This window comes from Salvelinus alpinus, chromosome 16, assembly GCF_045679555.1.
Source record: "Salvelinus alpinus chromosome 16, SLU_Salpinus.1, whole genome shotgun sequence".
Lineage (NCBI taxonomy): Eukaryota > Metazoa > Chordata > Actinopteri > Salmoniformes > Salmonidae > Salvelinus > Salvelinus alpinus.
The window spans coordinates 20,703,228-20,716,681 of record NC_092101.1 but is presented as its reverse complement, the minus strand read 5'-3'; the positions used below and the strand labels follow the sequence as shown (position 1 = coordinate 20,716,681).

Genomic DNA, 13,454 nt, shown 5'->3' with positions numbered 1-13,454 from the left:
AATTTCTCTACTATTATTCTGACATTTTACATTCTTAAAATAAAGTGGTGATCCTACCTGACCTAAGACAGGGAATTTTTACTAGGATTAAATGTCAGGAAATGTGAAAAAACTGAGTTTAAATGTATTTGGCTAAGGTGTATGTAAACTTCTGACTTCAACTGTATGCTAGCTATGCATATTTGAAATACTATTTAGGTTTTACAAACTCTTTCATTTCCAAACTCCGAATCAATTGGGCGTCCCCAAAAAATAACATGGTCACTGTTATAGTATAGGCAACAATCTTTGGTGTAGCTCCTCTGTGCGTAGTGTACAGACGCTGCCATTACCATTTTTACTTCCTGGTTTAGTACGCAGCAGTGAGAGCGAGCGCGCAGGCATCCAGCGCGTATCTGTGGCAGTGAGACCCTGGGAGCAAGAGAGGTACGATCATCCGCTCAATACAGACATAACTTTTCAAGGTAACTGACACGTCTTGAAGTAAACCAAGAGAAAGACACCGGAAACCCTGAAAGGTGACCATAGTGAACTTGGACAGGGAGAAGGAAAAGGTACTGGACCCTAATTTGAAACTTCTTTTAAACTCATATTTCATAAACCTAGTGTGCACTTTTGTCTATGTTATGAGAGTATAGTCGATTCCGTAAAAATGGTTGACGACTTCATTCGAAGTCTTACATATCGATTTTCCAGCTATTTAGAGTAATTTTGCACAACTCGAAAATTTGCATGGAATTATCAGGTAGTCAGACCATGGCATTTTGTCATGGTGTTGATTTCTCAGTAAATAAAAATCTTTGGAATTAACAACATTGTTGGGGGATATTTCCTTGTTTAATTGCATTGAGGTTATAATGAAGAAACTGTCAAGGATCCAGACATTTTTCCCTATTTGTTAGATTCAGTTAAGTGAAGTGAGGACCGTTATTTGTAAAGCTGAACCCATGTGGGCGATGAGGGATCTTGCTTGGTTGACTCCAGGCAGCAGTAGTTAATCCCCATAGTTCTGAGGGTTTCTGCAGGGTGGGGAGAAAGCATTGCTCCAGCAAAAGTTGGGAAATGAATAGGCAGAAGGGGATTCTTCAGGACATCAGCAAACCACTGCACTCTGTGTGTGAAGAATATTTGTGTGCTTGGGTGATGTGTCTCTCTCTATCACACACACACACACACACACACACACACACACACACACACACACACACACACACACACACACACACACACACACACACACACACACACACACACAAACAAACATTTGAACTAAAAACACAAATCAAGTAACTTGAAGGAGTTGCATTGCACAGTGAACACAGTGATGTAACATATTCCTGAGTTAATTAAGCAATTAACATCATGCTTGGGGTCATGTATAAAAATGCTGGGCAGGCCATTATTTTGGCTACCATGACTATGCTCCCACAGGGCACGAGTGGTCACTGAATGGTTTGATGAGCATGAAAACAATGTCAACCATATGCCCACGGCCATCTCAGTCACCGGACCTCAACCCAATTGAACACTTATGGGATATTCTGGAGCGATGCCTGAGACAGCTTTTTCCACCACCATCAACAAAACACCAATGATGAAATGTCTCGTGGAAGAATGGTGTCGCATCCCTCCAGTAGAGTTCCAGACACTTGTAGAATCTATGCCAAGATGGATTGAGGCTGTTCTGGTTCGTGGCGGCCCATTGCTCTATTAAGACACTTAATGTTGGTGTTTCCTGTATATCTGGTACAGTAGTCCATACTGTACTTTTCCCTTGCAGATCAGTGCCCACCACTTCCGCTTCCTCAACCAATAAACAGATTTATGACACTGATCCAGAAGTGACCTGTTGCTGATTAGGCTAGTGATCTCTTTTGTAACAAAACTCAAATGTTGGTATTGCTTGTTAATTCAAAAAACTTATGGTAAGAATCTGTCACTAAAATTATTGATGTTTTGTTCATATTGTGAATGCCCTTCATATCCAATATTTTCAACATGGTAGGGCTGGGCAGTGTTTGATCAGTATGTGAGGTTCCTAGGTCTCTCAACTGGCTGAGGCGAATGGACAAATCTGTGGTCTGTTGTTGTCTGGGTGTGTGTAGTATGAGAAATGTGAAACTCAAGACTTAAACTGACTATGTTCTTTTGTACACTCTTTAGAGTTGCTGGCTGACTCAGCGAGTCCAAGCCAGCTCTCACAAAATATTGTCTTCGACTAAAGCTCATTTTCAGAGTGCGCATCCTTGGCTGTCTGACAAGCCTAGTTGTTTATGTTCCCACTTTAAAAATGTTTTCAAGACAGAGTGTTTAGACTGAGATCCCTCCCTTTATTCTCCATATTATTTTTATCACCTCATCTGTTTGTTGTGTAAGGCTTAACGTGGGGGAGTCATGTAAATTGAGCTTGCTTTTCTACACCACTTCTGAGGGAGTGACTGCTGTCAGGGTGAAACAAGTATCTAGGACATGTGCTGCATGAGCTCCCAGCTTTCACTTAGTGTTGATGTGTTTACAGTAAAGAGGCCACACTCCCCTACTCGAATAGGAATGACAAATGAGACATCAAAAGAGTAAGTCTAATATCAGAGAGGAGCGACAGGAAGAGTAGACAATCATAGTGGTTTCTTCAGAGGAGCACACAGAGGGTGGTGTTAGGAGCTGAGCAGGGGACTGAGCAGCATTTCCTAGAGAGAGCCTTTACATTGAGCAAGTCATATGGGTTTGATTAGTGTGGTCTATTCTGCCTGTCTGTACAGTTCCTGGCAGGGTCACTATAAAAAACATACTTTTCACTGCCTTCTCCAATCCAGTAGATATGTTGAAAAGCTTATGGTCCAGACTACATTATGACTTTGGCCCACCCTGAAATCGCAATTTACAATCCCCTGTCTAATGTCTCTTCTACTGTTGTCCACAAATACCTCCTTGTCTTGCTTTTAAAAAGCACTCTGAACACATTATAATTGAGCTGTATACAGCCCTTTCCAATTTCTGAACCATGCCATTGCCACAATTAGGCATTCAAATTGATCAGAGGTACTCATCTAAGGAAATGATAAAAGCGTCTGCTAAGTGGAATATATTACATGTATATTATAAAATGGCAACAGTACTTACAGGATTATGGCTGTATTGGCCGAATGACAAACACATTGAGTTTTTTCCCAAAGGAAAACTGTTACAAATAGACCCACAAAGACAAATGACAAAATCCCTTTCAAGAGATAGTACAAATTCACAAATTACCAGATTATTGTCATGTTTCTTAATTGAGCAATGATTTAGTGAGTGTAGAGAGAACTTGAAGACAGTCAGTAAAGCTTTTAAGCAGCTTTGTTTAAAAACACAAAGGCAGTGATAGGGGGGCTGATTATGTGGGCTTTGTTTAAGTAAACAAGATGAAGAAGAGTTTTAATGAAAACATTTGATATCTTGCTGCAAGTCTAATAACCCCACAATAAAATGAGACTCCAACAAGAAGTAATGAAAATATAGGAGAGTTTGGCCAAGCAGGAAATGACTGAAAAAAGCCTTGAGGGAGGGGGCGGAAAGGGCAAAAAGCACGAGGGCTGTGGAGTTGGAGAGGGGCTTACAGTTGCTCCACATTTTAAGGGAAGTGGGAACACAAAGCCGACTCACTGTTTTAGGACCCCATTCCGTACGGTACTGTACTGTGAACCGCTGCACTGCAGGGAAACCAGAGGCACATTAAGCGTCCTTCTATCCCACTCACCTCTGTGTGTCAGCTACGTCTGTAGATTGTATGGTAGTCAGCATTATCTGATTATGAGCAGACTATAAGTGTGAAAAGCTTCAGCTGCTCATTTTCAAATGGGCCGGGTCAGTTGTGTCTTACTTGTGCTTGAACAAATGGATCATTGTTCATTAGCTAGATGAATTAATATATGGTGTAGGAAGACACAACATGGCAAAGCTTCATGCCAGGCTGTCTCTGGAACTGGATATGTGCAATGATCTATAGAACTCAGAAAGCAGTCAGAGAGAGGTGAACCTTAATCCAGGCAGAGGGAAAGCTTACATTTTTTCAGAAGGTGCAAAGATTCCTGTTTATTTCTGCTTCTATCTCTCTCTCTCTCCACACACACATAGTATTTAAGAATGGCTATCCCAGCTCTCTCCGTCTCTCTTACAGCCCCTTGAGCTTTACACTCCCTTTTTCATATTTGTTTTGTCAGGAGGCAACTTGTTTCCTCACTTTCGTCGCCAAATCGTTTCCCATCTGCTTCCGGTTACCTTTGCCTGCAGTTGGTTTGCCGCCAGCCATCTGGGCCAGTGTGGCTTCTTCTCTGTTCTCTGCCCAGACACACTGAAAGAATGATAGAGGCAGGGAGCGGGGTAGGCAGTGTAGCTTGAGGGAAGGTTATCAAAGATTGGGTTTGGGCCTCTCAATGACATTGCCAAAAAGGCTTAGGAACAAAAGTCACAATGTTACTGTAAATAGGACTCCTCATCCAGGCTTTTAACTCCTCTGTACACTTCAAAGTGTGATGGGGATGGGACATCTTTAGTGTTGTGATGTAATAATAACCAATGCTGCTTTTTTAAAAGCTATTTTTAATCTCCCAAAAAAGCCTGATCTATGGCTAATGGCCTATTCTCGCTGTGTGTGACTGCCTCTTCCCTGTGATGTGGCCAGGCCACATGAGGCCAACAGTGAGTGTGGAAGTAACCCACTGCTTGTCTCAAATTAGGTAATTTTCCCCCACAGCCACTGACATAACACCCACTTCCAGCTCCTCTCAGCCTAAGCACAGCGTTTTAAAAGATCAATGCCTTCCTTTCTCTTTCCTGTGAGCAGACGACTAAAAGAGACACAGGGCACCCAGGTCGAGACTTGCTTACCCTGGTCCTCAGATTGTCAGCCAGTGTTTTCCTGGAGTGATTGATCAACTGAAGACGCAGCGGGAGGTGGCTGTTCGTGAGGCACTGACTACAGACTAGATATGTTTGTGTTGTCAGATGGGGACCATTTGGGTCAGGGAGATCTCATGCTCTCTCTCTCCCTCCCCCAATCTCCCCTCACACTAACCTGTTTCTCTTCCACAGGGAGGCCACAGTACATTATAGACTCCGCTATACTCAGAGGCAGTCTCTCCATCTTCCTTTGACTTTGGTCCTACCAGAGAGAGAAGCAGAGAGGCTGTGTGTCCAGAGCGCTCCAGTCCAGTCTCTAGAGGTCTATCCTGCTGCTATGGCCCGTGAGTTTGCTGCGTCCTACTGGTGAGCGAGGGGCATCAGAGGGCAGAAGACATGTTGGGACAGAGGCCTGGGGACTGCACTGAAGCTTGCTGTAGTAACCATGGAAACGGTATGGAGGAACTTTGCCTGCATTGTTGTCATCATCGTCATGGTTGCCACCGAGGTCGCAGAAAGTCAGACTGCTGAAAAGTTCACCCAGTCACACGGTGAGCAGAGATTGGGCCAACTACTTTCTTCTCTTTTGTTTGACATAAATGGAAATGTTTAACTGTGTCAATGTTTGTCATGAATACACACTATGATTATGTTATTATTACTGTCATATTCATTGGGGAATTGGTATTATTCCCTCTTCTGGACTGTGAAAGTGGTTCAACATTTCCAGTCACCTAGACAGTTGAACAGGGTTAACGGACCTGTTCAGTGAACTCTTCCATACAGTGTTGAGGGCCTCCTCTGAGCTGAGCAACACTCTAGGGCAGTGGCCCTGCTGAACTTGAACCCTGCTCTCACAAATCAACTCCAGAGATGGAGAGCCACGCGCCCCACTCACCTCTCCTCAGACAGACCAATCCCCTTTAGGCTCGGACATAAATACCCAGAGTGTCCATTACAGAACAAGGCACTGATTGTGTATTTCTTATGCTTAACCTCTGCACCCTGCAAGTCATCTGTTTCCAATAGTCTGCTACACTGCTTCCTTGAAAACCACCACAGAACCATTCATTCATCTCCTCTGTTTAAACAAGCACTAGATGAACACCTTTCTAACCCAAAACTGAAACCAGCTCCGTTGATGATGGACGGTAATCATTTGTATGAGTTATCTTTTGTCACAAGTATTCACTAGAAAATGCAACAAGTAGGTCAATGCTTAATTTGTTAAGGCTGTGAAATTCAGTCAGGACAGGCTGTTTAGTACAGTACGTCTGGTGTTATACATTTCAGCACCACTGTTAGATTCCTCCATGCTAGTCACGTCTCCTACAATGGATATTGACTTCTGGTCAAGCGTTAGTTGTTATCTAACTGAGAATGGTCACCCCTTTCAGTCATTCTAGATTAAAACCTTCAACGAAAACAGAACATTTGAAAATGGGGGGCACGAAATCTGTCTATATTTGCTGCCGCACTTCATGACAAGCTGCAGAGTATATTTGGCTCGTCTTTGTGTTTATTTAAAAGGAGAGGACAAATATGTAGACATGGCGTAGTTGGAGAGTTGGGGTTTTTCTGAAAAAAAATTATTTCCCTATTTCTTTGAAATAAGCGAATAATGAGGTAAGCCATCGTGGTAGTGGCAGTAAGTCATGTAGTTTAATGTTATTAAACCATTGCATGGAGTGTATATATAACCTTTCTCTCAGACTAAGACTGAGGCTCCGCAACACAGCCTCATAACTCAGCCAGTCAACTGTCCCAGGTAGAGGCGTGACCGACAGGCATATAGACAGACAGACAGACAGACAGGCTGACAGACAGACATGCAGACCGACAGGAAGGTAGACATGGTGGGAGACAGACAGGGAGACAGACAGGGCGATAGAGAGGGAGACATAGAGGGGGGATAGACAGACAGACAGACAGGCTGACATGGAGGCTGACATGGAGGGTGACGTGGAGGGAGACGTGGAGGGAGACGTGGAGGGAGACAGACACACAGGCCGACAGGGAGCGAGACATGGAGAGAGACATGGAGAGAGACAGACAGACAGGGAGACAGGGAGAGAGAAAGACAGGCAGGCAGAGTTATGAGCAGAGGAACTGCTGACAGGGCCCTATGGTGACGGAGGCAGAGATGGACTTTTTCAGCCAGGCATGGATGAGAGAGAGAGAGAAGCTCCTCTCTGGGAACGCTACAGTAAAAAGGCCACTGTTCTCAATTCCTTCTCTTTTTTTAAAGAGGCTAATTAAAGGTTCCTTTCTTCTGAAAGCAAAAATAAACCGAACCCTGGGTAGTGCTTTATAACAGCTTATTTTACAAAAGGTGAGCACTCTGCAGACCTTTATTATTTTATGGGCCTCTCTCTGTTACCGTTTGGGTTTATTGGTGAGTAATAATAGTTTCCTCCTCCTAGTGATTAGATAATAGATCAAAAGAATTAGAGAAGTGGTTCGCCCTGTAGTGCTACAGAGCTGGGAGCAGCTTTCCATCAGTTGTAGGGGACCTGGGAGAGGATCAGACGCCACGCGACCCTTCAGACCAGACTAGGACCGACTGTACACTTATACTGTAGTTAGCCAACTTCGCTCCCCTATTTTCCATTGTACCAGCCATATTTCCCCTTTGACGTACCCTGTACATGTGGGCACAGTGCGTTGGGAGGGTGCTGGCAGCAGAATGGTAGCCTTATGAAAGCAGTGGTGCAGCCCAGTCAGGCCACTAGCCTCACTCATTAATTAGACAGGCTTATCAGGTTGCTGGACAGATTACTGCTGCGCTGCAGAGAGAGAGCTATTGCACAGAGCAGGGAGGGCATGAGGAGCAGCTGTATAGCTGTGGAACCATGGAGGAGGGGAGAGTAGGGGTACAGTACACTTTTGAAACTATGCCTCATTAAGTCCTTCCAAATATTTGACCGGTCTACTTTATCTGACCGCTGCCCTCCGAGTCCCCTCCAGTCCTCCAGGAGGCTTTCCTGGGCCAGATACTTTTGACCCTAAAAAATACCACTTTTTATGTGGGGCAATTGTCTGAAATGTTGTAGTAGAGGAATTCAAAGCTCATATAACTGACTGTTGCAGAATGTGCTGAAGGATGTGAAACGGGGTTGGAGGGGTTTGGAGGGGGCTGGGGGCCTCTAATGGTGCTTGCTGTTTATTTAAGCTGGCCTGGCCACATAAACAGAGAGGCTGGGTCCGGACTCACGGTACAGACACTAATCCCTGCCTGTTTACTCTCAGTGGGGAGGGCTGTTTCTCCACAAAACAAGGCAAAAGGCCTTGATGAAAACTGGACTAATTTCTGTTGACCTTTCCTCTGTTAGTGCAGTGTTTGGAGCACCGTGTTTGGACAATAAATCTCCGGGCCCGCGGCCAGAGACAGGAAGTATAGGATTTCAGGGTTGCTATGGAGACAGCCTTGGGAGGAAGAGCGTGGACTGAGAAGTCCTCAAGAATCCCACTAGTCACTACTGACTAAGGCCTGTCCTCATAAGCTTTAAGCCGTGATGATAATGCACATACTGTATATTCTACCAAAGTTGATTTGAAATGTCATTGACTGTGAGTGTTTGTGCTCTGTCTCCTCTCTCTGTCTCTGTCCAGCTACGTTCCTGTCTAGCCTGGGCCAGTATGAGATCGCCATCCCGGTTCGCGTAGGGCCGCAGGGCGAGACCCTGCACACAGGGGATGGGGGTGCAGACAGCCCCAACCACCATCGGCGGAGCCGCCGCAGTGCTGAGAACCAGCAACAGGACCTGTCCCAGCTGTACTACCAGTTCTCTACCCCCACAACCAACTTTCTCCTCAACCTGACCCTGCAGGGGGGCCTGCTGTCCCGTCAGTTCCGTGTAGAGTACTGGAGGAGGGGCCGTCTGGCCTGGAGCCACCCTTATGCCCCCCAGTGTCTCTATGTAGGCCATCTGCAGGATCAGCCCCACTCTAGCAAGGTGGCTCTCAGCAACTGTAATGGCCTGGTAAGAACCTGACCCATCTAGTACTGCTAGCACCACTGGTCTGTTGTCCTGTTGCTCTGTTGTTCTGTTGTCTTGTTTCGCTGTTGTCTTGTTGGCCTGTTGTCTTGTTCTGCTGTTGTCCTATTGGCCTGTTGCTCTGTTGTCTTGTTGTTCTGTTGTTCTGTTGTCTTGTTTCGCTGTTGTCTTGTTGGCCTGTTGTCTTGTTCTGCTGTTGTCCTATTGGCCTGTTGTCTTGTTGTTCTGTTGTCTTGTTGTTCTGTTGTCTTGTTGTTCTGTTGTCTTGTTGTCTTGTTCTGCTGTTGTCTTGTTGGCCTGTTGTCTTGTTGGCCTGTTGTCCTATTGGCCTGTTGTCTTGTTGTCCTATTGTCTTATTGTCCTATTGGCCTGTTGTCTGGTTTCTCTGTTGTCTTGTTGGCCTGTTGTTCTGTTGCTCTGTTGCTCTGTCGTCTTGTTTCTCTGTTGTCTTGTTGTGCTGTTGTCTTGTTGTGCTGTCCTTGGCCTCCTGTCCTTGACCCAGGGCTAATGGAGCTCCAGAGGAATCCTCTCCCTCTGAGTGTAACGTTATGATTCTGTGTACTAGGATACCTCTGACCCTGGATCCTGGACTAGACCAGGGCACCTGTCTGGACCACATGCTATTCTGGAGCAGTAATGCACCTGTGTAAACAAGGGATTACCAAAGCCCATTGTTATCACCAGACTTCCCCTGCTGGTCACAACTCATAATGTCACTAAGGCATGTTCACAGCTGGACGTCCAGACCATTCAGTAGCCAGCTAGCACCTCCGCCCACAGCAGACCCTTTTGAAATAATAAAATCAGTCAAATGACACAATTCCAATCTGCCTTTTGACACATGAAAGCATTCTCCTTATCCATCTATTCTTGTGATCCCTTTACAGCTAATAACTAATTGGGCCCATAATAACAGGGCGAAATGCAACCAAGGATTAAATCTGCTCACAAAGTGTTAATAAGCCCTACACGTAATTACTTGTGGTCAGACTAGCATAACTTAATTCAGCAGGGAATCCGCTGTGTGTCCACGAGAGCATCACTAAACACATTACAGGATTAGGTGCACTGTGAAAGTGCTCTGCTATTGTAGCGACTAGAGAGGGCCAGGGGGGGAAACACTCACTGTGACCTCAGAGGCTGCAGCCAAGAGATCTAATCAGGGGAAGTGTCTCCCTGTCTCCTCTCTGTGGAAAGACTCAGATAGGACCACTCTCCCTATGTATCTGACCTACAGACATGTCTGGGAGAGGTGAGGGCCTGTACTTGTTTAGGCCCAGGTTGATGAGAGACTGATATGATTATCATCCCAGGCCAGGGATAGTTATGTACTGTACTGTATCCACTGAGGGGAGGTGAGATGTTAGAGACTGGCTGTAGACAGACAGAGACCTCCAGTATGCCACTGTAATGGGCCTGACAGGCACCAGAGATGTCCGTTTTTGTCCTGTCACCACCAGCCTTCAGAGGGCCCCTGGCTCACCTCTGCTTCCCTGACTTTTCCAGCAGGGGGTGATCGTGGCAGGGGGTGAGGAGTATATCATCGAGCCTCTGACCCCGGCCGAAAACCTCACGAGGGCGGAGAGGGGGGAGAGCCAACCCCATGTGGTCTACAAGAGGTCATCTCTTCGCCACCAGTACATGGACCAATCCTGTGGGGTCATCGGTAGGTAGCGCTGTCTGGGTCCTGGGTACAACATGCCCCGTTAAACTCTCATGTTTAGCCTCCCGGGTGGCGCAGTGGTCTAGAGCACTGCATCGCAGTGCTATGCTGCGCCACCAGAGTCTGGGTTCGCGCCCAGGCTCTGTCGCAGCCGGCCGCGACCGGGAGGTCCGTGGGGCGACGCACAATTGGCTTAGCGTCGTCCGGGTTAGGGAGGGTTTGGCCGGTAGGGATATCCTTGTCTCATCGCGCTCCAGCGACTCCTGTGGCGGGCCGGGCGCAGTGCGCGCTAACCGAGGGGGGCAGGTGCACGGTGTTTCCTCCGACACATTGGTGCGGCTGGCTTCCGGGTTGGAGGCGCGCTGTGTTAAGAAGCAGTGCGGCTTGGTTGGGTTGTGCTTCGGAGGACGCATGACTTTCGACCTTCGTCTCTCCCGAGCCCGTACGGGAGTTGTAGCGATGAGACAAGATAGTAATTACTAGCGATTGGATACCACGAAAATTGGGGAGAAAAGGGGATAAAATTTATAAAAATAAAAAATAAAAAAATAAAATAAAAAAAACTCTCATGTTTCACAGGTTAAGATTAGATCAGCAAACAGTCGTTTATGATATCTGCTCTACAGCAGTCTCAGTTTACAGGACATAATAACCTGGTTTTAATACATGCACATTAATGCCACTCTTATCAGGTAGTGTACCCTCTCCTCTCTCAATGCCATTAACCCCTCTTTGTGACTGTTCTTCAGATGAGAAGCCAGGGAAAGGTATGGCCTGGTGGCAGAGGACTCTGAAGACACCTCCCAACCCCATCGGCCGAGGCCAGCTGCCCCTGAAGAGGTCTGTGAGCAGAGAGCGCTACGTAGAAACACTGGTGGTGGCCGACAAGATGATGGTGGGGTACCACGGCCGCCGGGACATCGAGCAGTACATCCTGGCTGTCATGAATATTGTAAGTTTCACATCGAGTCAGATCACTACAACTGGCAAGGTGGAAAACTTGGAAAATACTTGTCCTATCCACTTTGTCTGTGTTTCGGATTGAGTCTAGGATTGTTGTTACTGTATTGAATGGTTCTACAGATAGTGTAGTCGAGGTCGTAACGTGTAGTACTATTCCTTCACAGGATATCACTTCACACCCTGTCCATCAGATGGCTAAGCACACACTCATGAATGGAATGTATTTAATGAATGGTTGGCCTTATTTTACTGTTCCACACCAGGTTGCATCCATCCTGTCACAAAATCCCAAACAGAAGAAATTAAACTACAGGAGTGTACTGTAAAGTAACCCAAATTACACAAGTTTCTAGGTTGTAAGTGGTAGTGATTAATGATGTCAGCTCTTTTTAAGACTGGTCTTTTCTTGTTTCCCTGGAGGTCAGGTTGCCAAACTGTTCCAGGATTCTAGCCTGGGGAACGCAGTGAACATCGTGGTGACCCGCCTCATCCTGCTCATGGAGGACCAGGTATTCTCTTCTGGACCCATCCTTGAAAAACCTCTGCCTTTCAATGGGGTCTGCATCCATCCACCCTGCCTCCTCTCTGCATCTCACTCCTAGTCCAGTCCAGCCTGTTGTCTAGGCCAGCATCTATGAGCTCCTTGTTTGTGTCAAATTATTGGCTTAAGTGTCCTTCCTCCCCTGCTCCCAGCAGAAAATGTCTTGTAAGTGGAGCCATTTGCGGTGGTGGAGAGAGAGCGACCTGCCAGGCGGCCCAGCCATGACTGCACTTGTTGTTGCTGGTGACCTCTCGGGCTGTTGCTATGACGTACATTAGTGCCCTAGAAAAGTGCATATAAAAAGCTAAATATGAAGCCGGTGCAGGCGGGCGTCACTGTGGCCTAGTGTTCTGTCCACCTGCTGCCTGGTGATTGACATGAATGTCACGTCATGTTCTTGATCCCTGTCCAGTCCAGCAGGCCAGCCAGCCAGGCCACGGCACTGTGCTGCTAACGGCATGCGGTCAGACTGAGTGCCAGGACAGGGTTACACTCTCTGGCCTAATGTGGACATTATAAGCTTCAAAGGGTATTAGAAAGGGTATTACTAGTGGGTTTGCAGTGAAGGTACTGTGGCAGTCTAATAACCCTTTTCCAACTCATAGTCCCTGTCATCCCGTATATGCTCAGGTTGACAGCTCCTGTCATCCCGTATATGCCCAGGTTGAAATTGATAGATTTAGTCATTGATTAGCACCTTAATTGGAACACAGTGGCTGTACAGTAACATGCAATACATGACATCAGAGCTCAGTTTCTCCGCTTCACAGAGATGTATTTTATATATTTTTTACTTTAGTTTATTTAGTAAATATTTTTTGGGAACTGCTGGTACGGGTGTTGTTAGCCCCGAGACAAAGTCAGGGGCCGGCAAACCGTTCCATTGCCATTTGGGCTCCCAAGTAGCGCAGTGGTCTAAGGCACTGCATCTCAGCTAGAGGCATCACTACAGACAACCTGGTTCAAATCCAGACTGTATCACAACCGGCCGTGATTGGGAGTCCCATAGGGCGGCGCACAATTGGCCCAGCGTCTCTGAGTTTGGCCGGTGTTGGCTGTCATTGTAAATAAGAATTTGTTCTTAACTGACTTGCCTAGTTAAATAAAGGTTAAATAAAAAAATTATAAATACTGGCTGGCAACGTTCTTATCCCTTGCTAGCTAACCAGGCAACTACGGCTAATTTACAGTCACGTCAAACAGTGCAGCCAGAATAACAACAGTAGCTGCATTTGTTTAAGCTGACACATCCATAACAATGAGGTAATGAGGCACGAATTCGCCTGGCATAGAAAATGTGTTCTCTCGTCATACTGTTGTTGAGAGGAGCTAGCCAACAACACATCTAACACAATCTTTTCAAACTGAAGCTGGGAAGACTGCAAACTAGCTGCACTTCGTTTCATTGTAC

The 13,454-nt window shown here is 46.2% G+C and overlaps 1 protein-coding gene across 2 annotated transcripts in view; it reads left to right on the top strand.

Annotated features, from left to right (window-relative positions):
• Positions 1-369: 369 nt before the first annotated feature.
• Positions 370-13,454, top strand: part of adamts10 (ADAM metallopeptidase with thrombospondin type 1 motif, 10) — a 41,650-nt gene continuing 28,565 nt past the window's right edge. For both annotated transcript variants that reach the window (XM_071345321.1, XM_071345320.1), the window contains exons 1-6: positions 370-554; positions 5,071-5,429; positions 8,491-8,861; positions 10,383-10,542; positions 11,289-11,491; positions 11,928-12,011. In XM_071345321.1, coding sequence (XP_071201422.1) covers positions 5,324-5,429; positions 8,491-8,861; positions 10,383-10,542; positions 11,289-11,491; positions 11,928-12,011 — 924 coding nt within the window. In that variant the 5' untranslated portion in view covers positions 370-554; positions 5,071-5,323. The remainder of the gene's footprint in view (positions 555-5,070; positions 5,430-8,490; positions 8,862-10,382; positions 10,543-11,288; positions 11,492-11,927; positions 12,012-13,454) is intronic.